At 44.6% G+C, this 22,123-nt stretch overlaps 1 protein-coding gene across 4 annotated transcripts in view; it reads right to left on the bottom strand.

Moving 5' to 3' along the window:
* Positions 1-9,076: 9,076 nt before the first annotated feature.
* Positions 9,077-22,123, bottom strand: part of TENM2 (teneurin transmembrane protein 2) — a gene marked incomplete at its 5' end in the record, with an annotated part of 475,212 nt that continues 462,165 nt past the window's right edge. For all 4 annotated transcript variants that reach the window (XM_079319918.1, XM_079319917.1, XM_079319915.1 and 1 more), the window contains 4 exons: positions 9,077-10,977; positions 12,669-12,799; positions 15,462-17,076; positions 17,893-18,189. In XM_079319918.1, the coding sequence (XP_079176044.1) occupies positions 10,216-10,977; positions 12,669-12,799; positions 15,462-17,076; positions 17,893-18,189 (2,805 nt within the window). In that variant the 3' untranslated portion in view covers positions 9,077-10,215. The remainder of the gene's footprint in view (positions 10,978-12,668; positions 12,800-15,461; positions 17,077-17,892; positions 18,190-22,123) is intronic.

The raw sequence follows: 22,123 nt of genomic DNA, 5'->3' as shown, positions 1-22,123 counted from the left end.
AATGGCCAAAAACCAGTTTGGAGCAATGGAATGTTTCATTGTGGAAGTAGCCTGGAGCTTTCCTGCTTTCAGAAGTTTTTTCCAGCCCAGAAGAGCAGAGGTGCCCAGGAGGCAGGGAAGAGCACATACAACCTGCTGTACTTTCCAGTATCAACACGAAAAACATTTTCTGTAAACACTGGCAAAGCCACTTCATTGTTTTCTTTCAAACTACTTCTTAAAAGACCCATTGCTGGAGGCCTTAAAAAAAACAAAGAAAAAAAAACAACAAAAAAATACAGGCAGCTGGCATCCACAAAGCCATCCTGTTGCTCTGGCAGGTGTTGGCTGCACCATGCCCAGTGTCCCACTGGTGCCTGCACCCCTCATTCCAGACAAGGCACCTGTCCTTGTGTTCAGGGCTCAGGGAACCTGTGGCACAGGCTGGAGGAGGGATGTGAAGGATGGGGAGAGTCACAGCTTCCTGGGGCAAGGTGACCATTAAACAGGAGCTGTGCAGCAGCTGGGTTTCCCAGCACACCAGGAAACCTCCTGGCTGGATTCCTGTACATTTTGTCCTCTTGAAAGTGGGTCACAAGAGGTCCCTGTCTAGTTTGTTCATGAAACAAGATGCAATAGAATCACATAGATTCATTGAGGCTGGAAAAGACCTTTGAGGTGGTCAAGTCCCGAGTGGTGGAGCCACTGCACAGAGCTGTTATGACCCGGGGTGAGGTACTGCAGTCTGTGGGACAGTCCCCAGCCACTCCTGAGCCAGGGTTCTACCAAGCCAAGCATCAGTACTTGCACCAATGCAAGTGTTCAGGCCATCCCCTGCCATGGGCAAGACTGGCTCTGGCAGAGCAGCGTCCTTGCCAGCACAGCTAACAGGGCAGGAACCTCTGTCAGCTGAGCCCTGCCTCGGAAGAGCAGGATAAACCACAGGACACCTCTGACAGCTGCTGTGATTCTGCCACAAACACGTCACTTGGCCGCGGGTTTACTCTGCACTGCCTCCCCGATCCTTGGCACTTTGTACACCTGCATCAAAGATCTTTATCTTTCAGCAAACAAGCCTGCAACGAGGGAATAAATTCCTAACTATGACCTTTGGGTGCTCAGATTTTTTTTCACCTATGAAAAAAACAGTTTCAGGTGGCTTATTACTCCAAAATAACCCTTATCTCTGTTGCTTTATTAAGCCCTTTTGTGCCCACTGGAAGCACTGCCATCATTCCTCGACATTGCTGGGAAATTTAGGTGTCTTTGTTCCCCGAGTGTGTGGATATGCCTTGGCACATGCTCTAGGAGCTGAGTGTGTCTGTGAATCTTCTCCCGTGCAATAGTTGGGAGCTGCTTAACCCGTCTGGGAGCGGCCCGGTGGTACCGGAGCTGTTCGTGCCCAGCTGTCCCCTGCGGGGCATCAGCAGCTCTTGGCAGCTGCCACCCAGGTGCCACCAGGAGCCACCAGCCCTCGAGAGTGGCCGTGGGGCTGGAACTGAGCTCAGGGGCAGGGACAGGAGCAGAGGCAGGGACAGGGGCAGAGTCTCTGCCCTCGGCTGCCAGCCCTGGCCCTGCAGATAGGAATGAGTAACGGGGCTAGACTGTCACGCCCAGTTATAAAAGTTTACAAATAATGGTTAATAAATTTCCATCAACCTGTCGCGGAGATCACATCTGGCAGAAAAAATCAATTGGTTTGGTATATATATTGGGTTTTTTGACTGGGTCATTGTTTTCTCCGAGGTCAGGGAGAACTCCTCCCACCAGCGGCATTGCCCTGGTCACGTCCGCTCCCCAGCCACAGCGCTCCACCTTTTTGCCCTGAAAATGAGAACTTTGGCATTCCTGCCTGCATGACGCCCGAGCTAGAGCGCCCTGCCAGCCCGGCGGGTGTCGCGCAGCAGCGGTGGGACAGTGGGACCGCTCAGGGCCGGAGCTCATGCACACCGAGTGTGGCGAGTGTCCTTTGCTGCGCACGAGAAGGGAATTCCTGCACGGTGCAGCTGGTGACAGCAATGTGCCCAGCGCACTGTCCCTGGTGATCACCCTGAGCCGCATAAACACCCCGGGGCCGCCGCGCTGCGTCCCCAAAACCAGCGGGGATGGATCCGCAGGCACCGCCGGGCTCCGGGTGCGCCCGAGCCCGGGCAGGGGAGCGAAAGAGACTGGCTTTGCCAGCAGGGTTTGTGTTCCCAGCCGGCCAGATGGGGTTTTCTGCGGAGCGGGGCTCATCTCACGCTGCGGTAGCGGCGCGGGGCGCTGCAGGTGCGCCAAGGAGCGGCTCCGCGGCTGGGCTGGGGACAGCGGGTGGCACTGAATGGCCCTGAGGGGACGGCGGCCACCGCCCCTCCACCTGGGAGGCGCCGGCCGAGGGACACCGGGCTGTTCGTGAGCAGCTGGGACAGGAGCCAGGTGCCCCGGCAGTCTGTCCTGTTGTCCCGGCAGTCTGTCCTGCTGCCCCGGCAGTCTGTCCTGTTGGTTTGGCAGTCTGTCCTGTCGTCCCGGCAGTCTGTCCTGTTGTCCCGACAGTCTGTCCTGCCACACGATGGGTCCTGCCCTCCGTGGGTGCCCGGGAGTCGGTGGAGCAGGGTCTGGTCAGGAAACAGCTAAAGGAGCACGGACATCCATCCCTGTGAGTTGGGGGCAGAGCCGAGGGAGGCAGCTGATGGCACTGCCAGGCTGTTGAACTGGCTGATGGCACTGCCAGGCTGTTGAGCTGGCTGATGGCACTGCCAAGCTGTTCCCTGCTGGCTTGGGAGTGCCTTGGAAACTGGGGGAGGTTCGAGGCAGAGCAGCTGATAAACCAGAGCATCTTCTGCCATCCAGGGGCACAGGCTGGAGGAAGGGGCTGGTGAGAGCCTCATGAGGATCAGCAAAGGGAAATCAGCCCTGCACCTGCAGAGAGGAACAACCCCAAGTACCAGTATGAGCTGCAGGCCACCAGATGTAACAAAGCTTTCCAGAGGATAACAAAAGCTTTCCAGGGGACGAGTTGATCCAGAGCCTGCAATACGTTTTTGTGGCAGAGCAAGCCAGCAACACCTTGGGCTGGATTTGCCAGGGCATCAGCAAAGGTCTGAGGAGGATCCTGCCCCTCTGCTCAGCTCCAAGGAGGCGTGGTTGGAGTGCTGAGCCTGGTTCTCAGTGACCCTGTACAAGACAGACACAGATTGCTGGCCAGAGCCCACCAAAGGGCAGTGAGATGGTGAAGGGACAGGAGCATCTGAAATCAGGGAGGCTGAGGGAGCTGAGCTGTTCAGCCCAGAGAGGAGGTGGCTCAGGGGTGCTGGAATCATTGTGCCTGAGTCTGAAGGGAGGAGTGATGACAAGAGAGCCAGGATTGTCTCAGTGCTGCCCACTGACAGGACAAAGGAAAAGGCAAAGGAAGAAATATAGAGAGTTCTTCATAAATGTAAGAAATATTAATTTTGCTGTGAGGCTGACTGAGCACTGAATAGGTTGCTGTTGCCAACCTTGAAGATACTCATATCTCAGCTGGACATGCTCTTAACATGAGGTTATCCTCACCTGGGACACTCTGGAACCAAAGAAAGAACTGGACTCCAAGGCCTCCAGCAGCCTCCACCCACACCAATCCCTGCTTTTCAATAAGGGCCCTGTGCTAAGTGTGAAAACTCTCTTCTCATGTGCTTTGTTCCTAGGTTTTTAATAACCTGCCTTCCCCACCTGGGCAGAGACCAAGGCCTTGAGATGGGGATGTTTTCTAAAAGATCACTCAGATTTCAGAGGCAAGCAGGAATCTGGTTTTTATCTCTACAGAGAATTTCTGACAGATGAAAAAGTCTGATTTATCAAGTAGAGCCTATTGAGTCAGTGACTATTGCCAGTAACTAAAAATGAGATAGCTGAATTACTGATTTATAGCACTAATGTTTCTTAATATTTTACTTTCATTTATGTGATGGTTGCAGCTAGTGGAGTTTGAGGACAGAGAGGTATTTCACACAGTCACAAGGCCTGGGGTTTAGCAGCATAGTCAGTGGTACAGCCTGGAGTCCTGCTGGTTGATTTTCCTTTTGTATGCAGCCACCAAATTAGACTAAAGCCTGCCAAAAGCTGTCATCTAAAGATGAAAAACTTCTGTAAATAGAGTTTCTCCAATAGCAATGCTGCTGAGCTGCTGTAGCAGAGCATGGACAGCATTACAGAGCACTGCCTGCCACCTTCTGTACTCATGATGGCTTAACTGCCACTTCCATTGTAAATCCTATTTGTTAAGGATTTATAAATTGGCTGCATTCATTTGCTTGTCTGAAAGTTGGCACACAGCTCTCTCCCGTGGTGTTTTTACCACATTTTACTTTATTGCTTGCTTTTTTTGTCCCTCTACTTGGCTCAGAAGTAGTCTGACTGTAAAGATCCTCCTATGGATGCTACACAAGTATTTTAACAAACAAGGAAACGAGGGGAAGACTAACCTGTGACATTATATGTGTGTTTGAAGAGCCATACCCCATTCCTGCTGCAGGAGGTGTGGGGAAGCCTGGGCAGGGCTGGTGGCTCCTGCTGAGCTCCAGGTGATCTGGAGCACATGGGTGGGTGCAGAGCATCTGCTGGGCACTGACTCTGGCCCCTGGTGCAAGCCCCACATTCAGCAGGTTAGAAGAGGCTCCCGGGGCTGGTGGTGGAGAAGGCTGGGCAGCCTGCAGGGTGCTGGCAGGCAGACCCTAAACTGGTGTGGGAGAGGTGGCAGGGTCCAGTCCCTGCCTTCCCTGGTTGCTTTGTTGCTGCTGATCAGGCTGCATGCCTGCCTTGGGTACCTGAGCACATCACACAGGTGCCTCCACCTCTGTGTTTTTACTTATTTTTGGTGATTGTGGTTGGGAGGCTGAGCTGACACAGTGAACTGTCAGTCAGCTGAGACTGAAATTACCAACTTAACCCCTGAGCATGATGGCCCTGCTGTGAGGGTGCTGCAAAGCATTCTGTGATGACTTTTGTGTGACCCAGTCTTGGCTGCTTGCTAAATGCCACTTGCTCTTCCCAGCAGCTCAGGTAATCACCTGCCAGGTGTTGCTGGTGTAGACAGACACAGCTCATGACCACAGCTCCAGCTGTGCCTAGCACTGCTCTGCTGGGTTAGGCAGAAGCAGAAAAGGCTTTATCAACACAGGGGAGCTGGTGCTTTGGCAGTGGCAATGCTATTTGCCTTCCTAGAGCTCTTAGTCATGCTCAGAAGTTGCATATAACTGTGCTCACTGGGGAGATGACAGACATACAGGGGGAGGGAGACAGAATTTTTCTGCTATTATTGACCTAACTAAGCAATTACAGCATACAATATATGTCTGTATATTGGTACAACCAGCAGCTGAGCCTTCAGAGACAGACCCTGCACAGTGGAGCCATCTGCCCATGCTCCTTCACTGTTTTCTGTGTGCTGAAAGTGGCTCTAAGATCTTGCTGCCAATTCAGAGATGTGCAGAGTAGAACACCTTTAGCAGCTGTGTCAGCATCTATGGAGGATGTTGATCCTCTTCTGTGGCACAGCCCTCAGAATTGGCTGTCACAGAGGTCAAGTGAGTTTGGTTCCAGAGGAGTGACAGGTTTCAAATGCAGTGAGTACTGTTTAAACTAAGCAATCCTTGAAAACAAGGAACTTCTATGCTGCAAGCTGTACTGGAAGAGGCTGGGAAGGACCTTTTATTGTTGTCAGAAAAGTTCAGAGGCAGCTCAGGACAGAGAGGTCCTGGTACCTGTTCATTACACCTGCCCTAATTTATAAGGCAGAATCCCCATGGTGAACTGAGTCACAGTTCAAAGGTCACCTGAGTTTATGACTGACCTTCTCATGGGGTTCTTATGTAAGATCACCAGATGAACACAGGACAGTACAATTCAGTGACTGAAACTTTACCTTTGGAGTTTCTTAGGGCTGTACCCTCAAGGCTGTGTGTTGAACATATTCCCATGTTTTATCATTATTGAGTGCTTATTTGAGAGCTGTTGTGAGTCTGTTGTCAAAAGGGTGAACCTTACAGAAATTACAGCACAAAGCAGTTAATGCAAATTATTCAATGGTATTCAATCCTGACGTGGTTTTCTTGGTCTCTTAAACAGAAAATTATTAACAAACATGAAGAACCTTGGAAGGCAGTGGCACTGGACTACATGGCTTACAGAGGCAGAATGGTATTGGCACAGTCCTTTCTATCAGGAAATTTCTGAGAGGCTGCATTTCCCAAGAAATGGGAGGTGAAATCTGGAAGTGCCAGAGCCAGGTTCCCATGCAGGTTTCAGTATGGCTTTGTGCACTCTCAGAGCCAGACTGTGTGCTCTTGTGTTAGCCACTGCACAACAAAAAGAAAAAAAAAAGAAAAAACCCAAACTAAACCAACCAAACAAAAAAGCCTAAATGCTTCCTTCCCTTTACTTACTCCCTTGAGAGTACTGTGGATCCACTGGTGTGGCCCAGCTTTAGAAGAAATGTCTGTGTGCCTTATCTGAGAGACACCAGCTCCTAAGGAAGGCTGGCAGGGCACTGCTGGGGACTGGTGTGGGCAAGGCAGTGCCAGGAGGCAGAGGCTGGTACCTCTGTGTGTCTCGTGGGCAGAACTGCCATCATGTGGCCAAAGTGCCACAGGTGCCACCTCGAGAGGCAAACACCCGTGATGGTGAGGAGCAGGGTGTGCTGAGACACGTGCCTGCACACAGCCAGTCCACTCTTTGGGATAAGTCAGGAAATCAAATAGGGATTTTTTTCCAACTGAAATGCAAAGTTATAAATACTAAATTTCTTCAGTTACAGCAATCCAATAGGAAAAAAAAAGGAAATGTACTCCAATGGTGATTTTCCATCTGCTTTTAGCATCAAACAGAAGCCTATTCTTGGATTCCTGCTCTCTCTGCAAACAACTCAGCTTGCACTCAAGTGAGTTGGGAGAGCAAACACATGTTCATGGTACTCAGGCTGGCCTGAGCTCGTGCTCTGTGCCTTCCCACAGCCAGGAGTGCTTTTCAGGCCACGTCCTTTGGTGGGTGCCCTTGCTCTGTCCTGGTCACAGTTCTACTGGGGACACAGACACATGTCACTTAAAGCCACCACTTAACTACTCCCTCATAAGAAGAATCCAGTTCATGTCCCCTTGGCAGTGCTTTAGGTTAAGCATCTATTCCATATGGAAAAATGTAGCAAGGAAAAGAGAGGAAAAGAGCTTTGAGAGGAATGGGAGATACCAGTTTGAAGTGAGGAAGGGGAAGGTTGTGGAAAGAAAAAGGGAGAAACAGATGCTTCAAGAAACAGGAAACCCAGATGGTCCCACAAGAGAGCTGGCCATGGCCACACCAGTCCAGTTATCTCCCTCATTTGTTAAGTGAAAACTCTTTAGAAGTGGCTCTACCAGTCAGCTGCTTTTTCTAGACATGAGAGAATTTGGCTCTTTTGTCATAATTACAAAAAGTACAGCGATTCTTCCAATCTCTTTGGTGCACCACACAAGGTTCTCTGAGTCACTGGACACAGTGCAGTTTGCTTGCCAAAACCATAGGCTGGGTAGTCCATGCAGGTGGGAGTGAGGCTGGGGCTCTGTATGGGAACATGGGGACATGAAGTGGCAGAGCTGAGGGGCAGAGCTGGGATGACCTTGGTCAGGTCAGAGCTGGGCCTAATGCTCAGGTGCACTGCTGGGGCTTTCCAAAGACCTGGGCTGAGCTGCACACTGCCTTTGCAAACTAGAGCTAGCCCTGGATCAATGATCCCTAGTGAGAATTTAGCACCATCTCCAAAACTCTGTTTAACAACATCCTGATGGTGTATGTTAGTGCAGAGGAACTGAGCAGGGAGTGCATCCCCTGAAATTTGTAACATCTCCTCTGATAGTTATTAATATTCAAAGAATGCTTCCCTTTTAGCTTAACTGGGTTCCCTTTTCAAGTAGCAGAATCTCTAGTTCTGAAAAGTTTCAGCTTTAGGAGAATGGCAACAGAGTGATGGACACTGGGGACTGTGCAATTTCATCCCTCTCATTTCAACCCTCTAAAACTGCAAGAAAAATTCTATCCCCAAAAATGAGCTAAGCAGCTTACCAGGACAGGGCCAGGTAATCCAGACAAACTGCAATAATGCAAAGTGTCTCTACTTTGTGATTTCATGTTTTATTCCCCCACCAAAAAAACCCCACTTCTTTAAGAGATTTCACTTGTAAAGAACGAAACAATAATATAACAGCAGTCCAAGTCCTTCAGCAAAGAACACTTGCAGTGATGGACAATCAGGACTTCACCTGAAGATGCAGCCAGACTTCCTCTTCAGAGGATGAGTAACAGGGCTGGGGGTGCCCATAGGGTGCACGTGTAGGTGCAACTCCTGCTCAGAGCAGGGTGCCTCTCGTTTGCACAGAAAAATTAGATGTGCTTTGTGAGTGCTCCAGGTGTTGCACCACACAGGCACTGAACTGTTGGGCTTTAAAAATGCCCTGGAGTGAATTTATGCCCATAATCAACTCGAGCATCTCTGTTGCTATCATGAATCATTAAAAACCTCATTTGCAACCCCAAAAGCAAAACTGTTCTCAAAATTAAGTAGAGCTCCCCAGCTCCATACTTAAATGAGATAAAAGCTGCAGGACTCTGGGTGATGGATGGCTCCCTTTTATCATCACAGGAGTGACTGTTTGCTTAGGAGAGGGTCTTTGATCTTACCTCCCGTTTTTAAATGTGGCAGAAATAAGCAATCTCCCAAAGAAGACTGATTTCATGGAGACTTCCTGGCTCACTACACAGCCTTGTTCCATTTAATATTATGTTACCACATTTTCAAACTGTTTAGAGGTTACTTCAGTGCAATTAAACTAATTCCAGAATTGAAACACAGCAGTTTGAGGGCTGCTAGTTGTGAGATGCAGAGAGGGCATTTCTAAAGCATTTACCAATTTTCTCCTGTGTCCTAAGCAGATTTTTGGGTGATGTGTGTGCAGGACTTTGCTTGCCCAGACATCAAAGGACCAGGCCCCTGCAGGATCCATGGAACCACAGGAAGTCATTTCCACATAAAAAATGCTGTGTGTGTTAGAAACAGCCAGACAAGAATTCTTTTTACAAGATTTTTCAATGGAAGACAACTTATTCACAGGAGTTTTAGAGACTTTATTTATGTATAAACAATTTAAACACTTTGCCATAAATTATCTTTGCCTGTCTCTAGTCTTTGCTTAGCAGCAAATTAAAATTAATATAAAAACTCAATGAACAATTCATACATGTATATTACAAAAAAGTTCTTGTACCAAAGTTCTTATTAGACTTTTTTCTTTTTTTTCCTTTTTTTAATTTTTTTTTTTTTTTTTTTTGTGGTGACTGTAATGTGATTGTCTCAGTTTCTCGACCAAACAAACACACTAATAATTTTTAAATCTGAAACAGTGATTGTGCCTTCTGGCTGATGTATGTACAGGGTGATCTGACGTGGTGCCCATTTGCAATAGTGTAACACAATGCCCACAGCTCTACTGGAACTGATACCAACAAACTACTGAATCTAAACAGACTACACCCTGTAACTGTGTTATACTGTCCACAATGGAAATCTTCAAAGACAAACAGAGTATGAAATTTATCTGTAGTGATTTATAGCCACCATTTTGAATGTAACTTTACACTCTGCCCTCTTTGAATAAGTTAAGCTTCAGGCCAGACAAGTGGAGGGTCAGAGTGCAAGTGTGGTTTTGTTACTTTTAAATATATTTTCCTTTCCTATTTCCAGTGCGCTCTCACTTGCATTTCGTTTGTCCTCCAGTTGCTACACACAAATCACCCCAAAGTCATGTTTTAAATGCATCTGTATTTTGCTTTAAATGAAAACCTCTTGGATATTTATCAAACAAGCAGTCTGAATCATCTGTGTTTCATCAGCTGGTTAGTGAAAGTGGCCCACTTGGATTTCTTAGTTTGCTCACGTGTGAATGGAGTGAGGTAATACAATACGAGGCCTTCTTTTTGTTTCTCTTTAGACCCAGAACAAGTGGGTAATATTTCAGGGGTACTTTTTAATTTGTACGGTTAAGAGTTTTCAGTCTGGCTTTAGTCCACTTCAGGATGTGGTTTTTAATCTCTTGAACAGTAGCATTTAACTCAAAAAATATGAGCTTTTTTGCCACTTACTATCCCAGAGTAGCTCAGCCTAGTGCCCCCATTTAGGTCTTCATCTCCTTAGGAGAGGAGATAACAGTTACGACTACTGATTCATCCAGCAAAGGATGACAGCAGGTTAATTTGTTACCTCTTTCCCATTTCATTCTGTCTTAAAAACTGGATGTTGCTGCTACTGTCTGCTAGCTCTGGGTACTGCTCCACGGGCAGGACATAATATCCCTCGTACCCTTGAACCCTTCCCGTGCTGAGGAGCTGCTGCCTCTCTCCGTCCGTCCACAGGCGGCTGCCCTCGCGTCCGTCCCGCGCGCGCTGCTGCTCCCTGGCCCAGGCCGCGGCCAGGGCTCTCTGCCGGGCCTGCTCCAGCACCCTGCCCTTCTCCTCGTCCAGCGCCTCGGCGCTCGGCCCGTAGCGGATGTTGATCAGCAGGCTGGAGTGCTGGAACTCCACGTTGGTAAACCTTCGAGTCCTGCCGCCGGCCAGCAGCGTGGGCTGGGACACGGTGACGTTGATGCCGCTGTCCAGGACCTTCCTGCCGCTGCTCATGGCCAGGGTGACCAGGTCGCTGTCGGCCGAGCCCACCTTCACGAAGTAGTGTGTGTCCCTGCCCTCGATGCTGTAGTGCATCTTCTCCAGGTAGTGAGCGCCGTTCAGGACGGAGGCGATTTTCCTGCTGTCGTCTGTGGCTATGCTGGAAACGCCGGTGGTTACGCGGCCTTCCTTCACGGCAAACATCACTCCTTTCCCCACGATGGGAGTGCTTGTGGCAAACCAGTGGCCTGCTTTCTCTCTAATTTTGGCATGTAGTCTTTTAGAAATGACCTGTCCCTCCAGAGCCATGAAAGCCTGGTTGTGTCGTTCTGTCGTCTGCTGCACTCCTGTAATTAGCTGGGGAAAGCAAAACAAAACAAAACAGAAAACACCAAAGAAGATGCAGATCTGAACATACTCATTTCAGAGACCAATAATGATCTTTGCTTTGCATTTTGAAGGAAAGACATGCAGAGAAAAATTCTACACTACAGAAGACCGCCCTCAGTTATCCATTCATCCATCCACCCATCCATCCATTGACCATTCCATCAATCCATCCATCCATCATCCATCCATCCATCCATCCATCCATCCATCCATCCATCCATCCATCCATCCATCATCCATCCATCCATCCATCCATCCATCCATCCATCCATCCATCATCCATCCATCATCCATCCATCCATTGACCATTCCATCCATCCATTCATCATTCCATCCATCCATTCATCATTCCATCCATCCATCCATCCATCCATCCATCCATCCATCCATCCATCCATCCATCCATCCATTGACCATTCCATCCATCCATTCATCATTCCATCCATCCATCCATCCATCCATCCATCCATCCATCCATCCATCCATCCATCCATCCATCCATCCATTGACCATTCCATCCATCCATCCATCCATCCATCCATCCATCCATCCATCCATCCATCCATCCATCCATCCATCCATCCATCCATCCAACCATCCATATCTTGCTCAGATTCAGGTAAATACTCATTCAGCAAATTATTCTGCCATCTGTAAGACCAAATAAAGTACTTTTCATCACTGTCTGTAGCATATATGCACCACACATTTCAATTTTGGCCAATCATATAATACCCAGTAGAAGAATAAGAAAGACCTAAGTCTAGCACAATTTTAATCAGAGCTGAAAACAAACAGAATCAATGTATTAAACGGTGGCATTTAACTTGTGGACACTCTTCCCCAGAGATTTCAACCAGTATATATAACTAAAATGCTTATGAATACAAGCTTTTTTGAAAATAGATGAAATTTGGGCCCAAAAGCACCAAAGCAATTCTTGAAGAGGGGGTTTAGATTCTCAAATAACTTAGAAGCTTGAGAAAGTGGTATATTTAGGTTTATATGATGATTTCTATTGTATTACCACAAAGATGAAGTAAGCCTAGCAAAAAGTATTTTAGAATACTCTTTGGTTTGGAATTGGCCTATACTCTTCTGAAGTTTATTAAATGGGTTGGAATTTATTATAAAAGTTAAACCCATATACTGTTGTCCACCCTTAACTTGGCAATTAAGTATGAATGCTGTAACTGAAGTTACACGGGGTTGCACATCAAAACTCTAACTAGAAAAATGACAAGTCATGGTAAGAAAACCTCTTATAGGGTGAGAAGCAGAACTGTTTTTTACCAGTAGAACAAGTACCAAGCTAAGTTTATTGCAACAAATTATTAGGATGGTTTTACCAAAGGTACAACAGATGATAAATTACCCTGACAAAGTCTCCTTTGTCATTGCTAATCAAGTTAATCGAGTTACAACTTGTTAATCAAGGAATAACTCAATAAAAGACAAACTAATGACACTGTAATTATGATAACAACGAAGGCTGGCAGGAAAGGCATATGTTCATTAGTATAAAATGTAGCTATACTCACTGCACTTTACACTGAATTAAGTGCTTGGCCTTCTGCTGTAACTACAGAAGGGCCAGTGATTCTATCCACAGAGTGGGGCAATTTTTTCCCAAAAAGTAATTTATTCTTTCTGCCTACCTGTCCATTTTCACATGCTTGACTCTCAGACAGCTCATATGGTGGTGACACAAAGTACATTTTTGCTCTAGGGAAACCAGGAATTATGTTGCTAAGCTGAAATCCAAACATCACCAACCAGCTCTTGACATCTGAAAAATCAAAAGAAAGTGGATAAATCAGAAACACATGTGTTTAACAAACAGAGAAAATTTAAAAAAATTAGGAAATCCATCACTGACACCCTTAATTTCAAGTAGCAAGTGAAGTCACAATTAATATTATACTGTGGAACTTTACAGAACTGTAGCAATCACCATGAACAGGCACAGGAAAAACTGTGTTAAGTTTACCCTAAATAATTCATCAGGGATATACCAGCTTTTTCATTCTTCTCCATTAGAGCACATGAATTATCTAAACATTTTACAGCATACAGTACTTGTTCCATCTCTGACACCTTCTGATGTGGCTACTATTTGTAACCTATAAACTGTATTGTATAATGATATTTTATTAGGTTAACACTCTAAAAACACCTGCAAAGTCCTTTGGGGAAAGACATGGCTTCTCTTCTATGTCCTACTTCTATCAGCTGTCATCAAATCTCAGGGGGCTCCATTAAATGCAGTGAGAAGCTAGATTTGTAAATCAGATGTCTAAATTTAGGCACCAAGAATATCCTCCTCATCCCTCCAGGGAAGGTAAGAGCTGTGTGGGAGGGTTACAGCTCAGCTCTGAGGTGAACCTCAGCAAGTTCCAATTGTGGTTTCAACCATGAAAACTCTGTCCTGAGTTCTAGCTGTAAAAGCTAAGTAACTAGGTTAATAATAATAACTCTCACCCAGCAGGTATTAAGAACTAATTATGTATTTTATTTACGTATTCCAGATGATAAGTCTTTCAACAAAAAATAGTCCATGAGTCCATTTTACATTTCCTGTTCCCTAAATTCATTATCATTTTTGCTTAAAAATCTCTCCTGTCTTTCCCAGTGACCATCTCTCCTCACTTGGTCCTGATGCTGCCATTGCCACTTCTGTGAACTGAGCTGTGGCAAAGCCTGTTTCCCCCACAAGTTTTTTTTTTTTTTTTCTTAGCCATCCTGACTCTAAAATAAGTAGTAAAATGCTCTGCCTCTATGAGGTATCTGCACCCATCTCCCATCACACAATGCTTACTGTATTTTTCCTGAACCTTTGGCTCATCACAGGGTTACTGCTCCTTATAAGGCTTCCATTTTATTTTATTGTAAAATGGTATCTCCTGAACAATTCACCTCAGATGCTCTAATTCCACAGAAACCAGAGAAGGACGTATATACAAAACAGTTACTATTTTGCTGAGGTAATGTGCTTTGCAGCACTGAACTTGCTACAGGAATTTGTTTTCAGCAAAACCTGTGAATAAAAAGCAGTGTCAGGGGTTAACAGTAAGAATGGACTGGGGGGGGGAGGGACTTTGGTGGGATTTTTTTGTTCTCTTTTTTTTTAACTATGACAACAAAGGTGCCACCATTATCACTTCTTGTCAAAGATAATCTGTTTAGTCCTACAGCAACAAATATTTGCACCACAGATAAAGTGTTTTTACAGACTACAAGGTGTGTGTTGTCCCTGAATGCAATTTATTTTACTAGATTTCATCCAGTGGATGGATAAATTAAATAAATACAATTTCAGAATGCAGCAAAACACAATAAGATGATGTTGAAAATCAAAATCAAACGGTGGTGGATGAAAATAGGACTTCTGTTTAATTTAGGACAGTGAGGTAATTTTAGTCATCAGTATTTTCACACCATTAGGTACAAATCACATTATCTCCTAATTGCAAAGTAGCTCCTCTGGAACCTGTGGTGTGTTACACCTACTATTAGGCTGCAATCTACTAATGAAACTTGCTATGACTTTCTTTGAAGGAAATGCACACTTTTCTTGAAATTCAAATTACTGCTAAAATTAAGATCGCTCCTTTTTAAAAATGGTATCACTACTCTAATTATTGTATACTGCATATTCAATTCTGAAAAAAAAGCTTTTTCTGAAGACATATTAATTACCTTTTCTTTTAGATACTGCCAGCAGCTAGTTCAAGTACTGTGTGATGTTACTATGTGAAAAAAAAATTATTCCTAATTAAGAAAGGGTTACAAGTTTTACCCAGTTCTAACATATGTGATCAAAACTACTTTTGTTTCTGGGCTCTACACAATCCATACACTTATTAGTCTTTCAGGATGAAATGATCTTAAAAAACATCAAGGATTTAATTTTAAGGACTAAAGACTGTTTGCATATTAAAAGTTAAATGGGAAAAAGAGGTCTAATTAAATCCATTCTTGGTGTTAAATCATAATGAGCTCATGGACTCAGTCAGTAGTTAATTTTGAAAGTAGCCCTGAAAGAAAGAGATCTGAGCAGCTCTGGTTCGTGATTCTGAACCAACCTACCAGTTATTCCTATATATGACTTCACTTTTCTTGATACAAAACTAGAATGAACACTTTTTAACACACTACTAGTTCAATAGAAGAGTACTTTGGCTGTGCTGAAATTTTATATTCGGGCACACACTTATATTTATTTTTTTCCCTCCATAATTCATCACAGCTTTTCACTTAGAGCCCTTAATTCTGGGAAGAGCAGTATGAAGAAATCAGAAATATCCAGTTCTCTTCATAGCTGAAAGAGGAAAATTGCTCAAACCTGACGTGAATATTGAGCAAAGGGCTCATAAGGAGAAGCTGAATTTCTTTTCCAAGTCAGCTTCCCAGCAGTAGTGTTATGTATTATAAATATGAAGAAGTCTCACCTGTTACATAATTCTTTAGATCCAGTTCATTGCTGAGAGGGTTGTTACTCTTGAACATGTACAGATTGAAAGGAGCAGGTTCTTTGCCAATATTTTTCCACATGGTGTAATCAGGAGATGTCCAGCGCCCAGCCAGGACATCGTAGTCCCTTTGGGTAAAATGCACGAGTTTGGTTAAAGGATCATACAGCCCTCCATGGAACCCAATGACCAGCTGGAAATCTGGGTTAGAGTCATAATAGATCTCCCCATAGGCCGTGTACTGGAGCTGTTTGATCATGAGCCCATTGATGCTGAACACAGCTAATGGAGTGCCTGTGTTATCAGAGGCCACGTAGTACTCTTCCCCACTGCTGCTCTCCATTGCAAAGAGGTGGCCTTGCAGATCGTAGTACAAAGAGGTAATTTCGGAGTTGGAATGATTGTAGACATGAGTTACCCTTGTGGGATTGTGAAGATCAGCATAGAAGTACTGCAGATGATGGCCCAGGTTGGTCTTGCAGGAAGCCCTCCGGCCCAGTCCGTCGTAGCGGTACTGAACGCTCCACCCGTTGGCTTTGTTGTAAGCTCTTGTCAGGAGCCCTTTGGAGTTGTACTCAAACACATCTGCGCCCCGCTGCCACAGGAAGCCGTCGTCATCGATCTTGTACGGGATGTCACCCAGGCGCGTGATCCTGTCCCTGAGGTCGTAGCGCAGCGGCATCAGCCGCACGCTGTTCCCAGGGTTCAGCAGGTGCAGGTTCCCGTTCAGGTCGTAGCTGTAGCGCCAGGTGGGCCTGTCATTGACTGCCACGCTCTGCAGCTGCCCATCTCCGTCGTAGTCATAGGTGTACTTGGTCGTGTTGGCGTAGGGACCGAGTTTGAGCTCTCTTTTGGTCACCCTTCCCATGCTGTCGTACTGCACCGTCATCCAGTACATCAGCGACCGGAACATTTCGTACTGCACTTCCTTGATGCGCCCGTGGGTGTCAAAGTGCTTGCTCAGCGTCATAACTGCCGTGGTGATAATTTGGTTTATATCATAATAAATAACTCCAAATTTGCCAAAATGCTCTACTTTGCCAGAAATCTCATCATAGCGGTAAAGGTCAACTGGAAGAGGTGTCTCACTTATGATGGGTTTGATGCTTGCGATTCGGAAGCTGTTGTCATGGTATGTATAATCAAATCTTGCATTGACCATTCCTTCTTCAGAGAACCTGTAGATTTGTTTGTCAACAAGAGGACCAATTTTCCGATAGCGAATCGTACAAGAAAATCCTCCGCTTTGTAAATTCACCATCTTTAGGACACCTGTAGTTTCATCGTATCCAAAAGTAACCGCCGTGCTGTCATAAACAATTTCAGACAGCTTGGATAGCTTCCCGTACTTGTAGAAGACCTGTCTGCCGGTACCTAAAAAGGATGTTTTCAGAATCCTGCCATCATCGCTGTAATCAAAAATGACGGAGGCGTTGCTTTCGGGGGGGTTGTAGATGTTCCGGATGTAGCCCACAGAGGTGTGAGTGGACATGCTGTGCCGAGCCACGCTGGGCATGGTGACGGCGTGCAGGCGCTCCGACGAGTCGTACTCGAAGATGTACTGCCGCTGGCTCTGCAGCAGCAGCACCATCGACTGCAGGGGACACAACAGCAGACCATTAACAGCTATCAGCCCAGAGAGGCAGCTGAAGAAAAGTTTACTGCAGAGGCACTAATGTTAAATGAGTACAAAGAGAATCAGATACATTAGCCAGGGGCACAGAGCTGCTCAGGAATATTGTCAGGTTGTCAGATGAGAGGCACTGCTCCTTGGAAATCAATATGCTGGTGCTCAAGAGAAAGTGTAGGTTAGCAACCTGTGAGCTGTCCTCCCTGTAGAAGGACTTTTTGTTTTTATTTACCTTTTTTTTTCTTTTGCTGGGGGATGCAGAGGAGTTAGATAAATGACTTGATTTATCTTTCTGCCAGCAGTTGTAATTCACAACTGTTACTGTGAAATATGTGAGAAACTAAGCAGAGAACATCAGCTCTGATTTACTTAGAACAAGAAGAAGGGAAATGGAAAGCAATGTGCAGTTTTGCAGCATTTAAGACACTTTTATGACTGAAGTGTGCTAATTAGGCTAAGTAAAAATGCACTACCATACTTTCATTTAATAAGTAACAATTAGAGACGAATTACCTGTTTCTATATGAACATTTTGTCAGGTTTAGTCATGCATTTTTGGGTTTAATTAAGCGCAATTCATTGTGTTAATTTATTGCCATTCTATGGCAGGAAAATATCAAAAGACAGAAGCCATGAACAAAATATTTCTGATGAAGAATTAATCATATTCATTTGACTAATTGAAAAATTAGGAATTTTGAGACCAGGGACACATCAAATCTCAGCTAGTTTGTGTGTGTGGTTCACACATCACGAAGCAGGGGACACGACACCACCTACGTTTTCCAGGTAGGTGTAGCTCCAGACTTTGCCGTCGGCGAACATGCGCGACACGATCCTGCCCTGCTTGTCCACGTCCGTCCTCTCGCTCATGGCCCCGCGCTGCAGCCCGGCCAGGCGCCCGTTGAGGAAATAGGAGACGTTGACGGCGGCCAGGCCGCTGCTGGGCAGCCACAGGAAGGGCCGGCCCAGCTGGTCGTAGATGATGCGCAGCGTGAACTTGCGGTGGTCGTCGTAGATCTTCTCCGTGCGGATGTTGCGGTCGTAGTCGATGGACAGCAAGTTCCTGCCGTGCACCTGCAGGGGAAGGGGGCTGTGCTCAGGGTGGGCTGGCTCGCTGTCCCTTGGGATTTACAGCAGGGAAATGGGATGCCCAACAGGGAAACCCCCTGTGGAAAGTGTGGGGCTCCTGTTAACCAGCTTTGCTTTCTACTTGGTAGTGTACTCAAATGATTTTGAGTCTTACTGGGGTATTTCCCATCTCGCTGCAATATGAGAGATAATATCCTACAGTAAAAAGCTTCCATTATGGTCAGAGCAGACAGACATTTTGCACACCTAGGTCTTAAAGTGCAGAGAAACAAATTTTGCATGGAATATTTTTCTACGTATTCTATTTTTCTACTTTCTACTATTTCTCTTTTATTTTTTCACTCCCACAATAATTTTTTTCCTTTTTCCCTACAACAACAGAGGAAATTTTTTTGTCTTTTCAGCCACTTGGCTTCTTTAATTGCTTAGAATTACTATAACTTAGAATTCATCCATTTACTGCATTGTTCATTTATTTTCCAAATATTCAATAGATCTTTCAGTTGGGATGGGTTTAAAAATTCGGATCATACAGGCTGGGAAAGTTGGACTTCTACTAGTGTTGGAAGCAAAGGTGTTAAACAATTAGGTTAAATATTTTTTCCCCCTCCCTCTTTTGTTTTATTTTTTTTATTGAAATTTTTATTGAAAGCAGACCATGAAGTGTTTCAGTGCCAGATTTATTTATTTATTTATTTATTTATTTTAAATAAAAGAGCAAAACAGACGCAAAGGAGAATAAGAATGCCAAATTGGGAGGTTTCTAGTGAGGGTGCTATAATGAGAGATACTTTAATATATTCACTGGGAGGTAAGGCATGGAATTCAGGCTAATGGTGTAATCTGATAAAGATTCTTAAGTAATTTAATTGTAGATGCATCATTAATAAAGTAGGAGGTTTTAAATTAGATATAATTTCAGAGCAATGACTACTTAAAAAGTATTCATCAATTTCTGGGAATTTGTTCTTTAGCTTATATTTTACAGTGGCTTTGATAATGCAATGTTTCCCCTTATCCAAAATTAAACTGTACATCAAACAATATGTAAATTAACCCTGAGCCTTTCTTGAGGACATAAAAGTAATTCTGAGATATACTCACTGGCAGGGGTAAACCCAATTCCCTCCCCAACCAACTCAGTAGAAATTCAGTTATACAGACACATTTAAAATTAATACAGTTTTGTGTTTGTAAAGAAATAATTATTTCAAATTATCGCTCATTATCCTAATTTTTTCCATTAATGAAATTAATCTCTTTAACAGTTTGCATTTCCTCAGTGGGCAATTACTAGGAAAAAAACCCCTCTTTTCTGTAGGTTTTCCCAAAGGTTATCCCAGCAACAACTTGCCATGTGATTCACAGAAAAGAGTATTTTTCTTAGAACACCTTGGGGCAAAACAAGTCATATTCTGCTCTCCCATTGCAATGAAAATAAAGCCAGGGAAGCCAAACTCAACATCAGTAGTTTCTCAACTAGTTATTCCTGCTTTGTAGGATCAACCTTGATGGCAGAGACATTTAAAAAACCCTTTTCATCAGCAGAAGAGAGCTTTGACTGCTCAAAAACATTTAGCTATAGAATTAAAGGGTTAGTGTATGACTGAAATAGTCCAATTTCTTAAGGGTGAGCAGATTTTCTAAAAAGAAAAAGAAAAGTCTTTCAGAAAGATTATGAATTGAATTTTAGCTTTGGGGGTTTTATTTGTTTTGGTTTTTTGTAACTTCTGCAGCTTCATACATCAGTCAGGATTTCTGGGTTTTGTTCCCTCCATTACAGTAACTGCAATAGCAATCTGTCTGCATGAAAGAAAGTCTGACTCCAGGTATCCCCTCTTCTCTCAAAAACATTATAACAGTTATTTGGTTTTGCCACAGAACACAAAGTTAGTAGGGTTTCAAAAATGATTACACACACAAGAGCTATGCACACACGCCAACATCACTTAAAGATGCACACATGAACATCACCTGCTTGGATAATTCAGTGCCTTCATTTGCATTTGTAAAATAAGTAAAACCAGAGACTGTGATTGCAGTATCATATTAATTATACAGAAACCCAAACAGGCTGACTAATTCCCACCCTTCCTGGGAACACTAAGAGCTGCCACAAGGATCACAACTGCAGATTACTTGACAAACCCTTTCTCTTCTGTTCACTACCCATGTGCACATCTGGTTTTCCCTCAGCTGAAGTGGCTCTAGGGAGGAGCCCTTTGTGCCTTGGAAAGGTCTGGCCACAGCAATCACTAACATGATGCTGCACCATAATAAAACCTCTTCAGACAGGAATCTTATCAGGACTTTATCTGAAACTACTATGTGGTGCATCAAACTGCAGCAGACAGTGAGTGGGATAAGATGAAGTGCAGCTCCTTTTCAGGTTCATGAGATACCCAGGCAGGTGTGCAGATTCCAGTATGTGGCTGGTTGTGCCTGAAGTGCAGATGGGCAGAGTGGCTCAGGCAGCACCCCTGTGTGAGGGCACATACAATCAGCCCATCAGGGTTGGAAGGGAGCTGTGAATCAGCCAGTACAACCCCTCTGCACTGAGCAGGGACAATTCCAACTGCAACAGGCTGTGCAGAGCCCTGCCAACCTCACCTTCAATGCTTCCAGGAATGGGGCATCTACCACTGCTTTGGGCAGCCTGTGCCAGTGCCTCACCACACCACCACTGTATAACTGCTTTAAATCTACCCTCTTTTAGATAAGCTGCCACACCTTGTCCTATCACAACAGACTCTAAAAAAACATCTGTCCCCATCTTTTTAATGAGCCCCCTTTCATTCTGAAGCACAATGGCATGGGCTCCAGCAGACATTCCTCACACTACTGTGAGTGAAGTCCTCAGCCAGCAAGTCAGTCCCAAAGAATGCCCACCCCTCCACTCACTGATTGTGAGCTGGGCTCCAGGAGGTGGCCCTGGTGCTCAGTCAGCCCTGCAGCAGTGCCCTGCCCTGTGTCACTATATGCCACAGCTGCCCCTGCCTGCCACCTGCTCCCCACAGCGTTCCACCACACTTGCTCTGCTTCCTTCACTAAACAATTTATAAAGATGAATTAGAATAAATGAGATGCAAATAAATTCTATGCTTTCTCCCTCGTTTTCAAATTTCATTTTCAGTCCACTCAACCTGTGATAATCTCATAGTGATTTTCATTTAAAAGAGCTAAATGGATATGTGATTATTGTTACAGGAACTAACACCAGACAATTAAATGCTGAGGTGTTGCTAGATAAAGCATTGTTTTGATTTGGATAAACATGATGCAAGAAAACCCATCTCATGCAAGGTTTCAGCACTAAGATGTGTTCAGCTAATTACCACAAGTACGTCTATTAAATTTTTAGCATTGAGAGTTAGGATTACTGCAATTGCATTTCAGCATCCTATTTATTTTTATTTTGAACAACACCTAGTCAAAATACAGAGCTGATCTATTTTCCACTTCCAGTCAACTGCTGCAGGTCAACACATCAAAAATCAATTACACAGCCATGAAGTTTAGTCATTAAGGATTAGCTGCTAATCTCATTCAATTTTTTTTTTGTCTAACCTTTCTGCTTTCCTCAGTAAGTACATTCTGAGCATTTGTGAGAATAAGGGAAGACTTGTTAACTCAACACTGGGAATTATAATACTAAGAATAGGAAAATACAAAAAAAATAACATCCAAGTATTTTTTTTTTGTAAATCACTACATAATTGCTCACATATATTACATTTACTATGTTGCCCTGAACACATTGAACTGTGTCTCGTGTTCAGTGATGTTGAAAGAATTGCTAAAAGAATCAGGACTTGATCAGCACTGCATTTGTTTTCTGCCCAGTATCTCAAATCTTTTAGAAAACTGAACATACTGAAGAAGTCCAGTCAAAAAAATCAGTGAAAATCAGGCCAGCAAA

This window comes from Erithacus rubecula (assembly GCF_903797595.1).
Source record: "Erithacus rubecula genome assembly, chromosome: 16".
Taxonomy (NCBI): domain Eukaryota; kingdom Metazoa; phylum Chordata; class Aves; order Passeriformes; family Muscicapidae; genus Erithacus; species Erithacus rubecula.
This window is presented reverse-complemented; position numbering and strand designations above follow the sequence as displayed.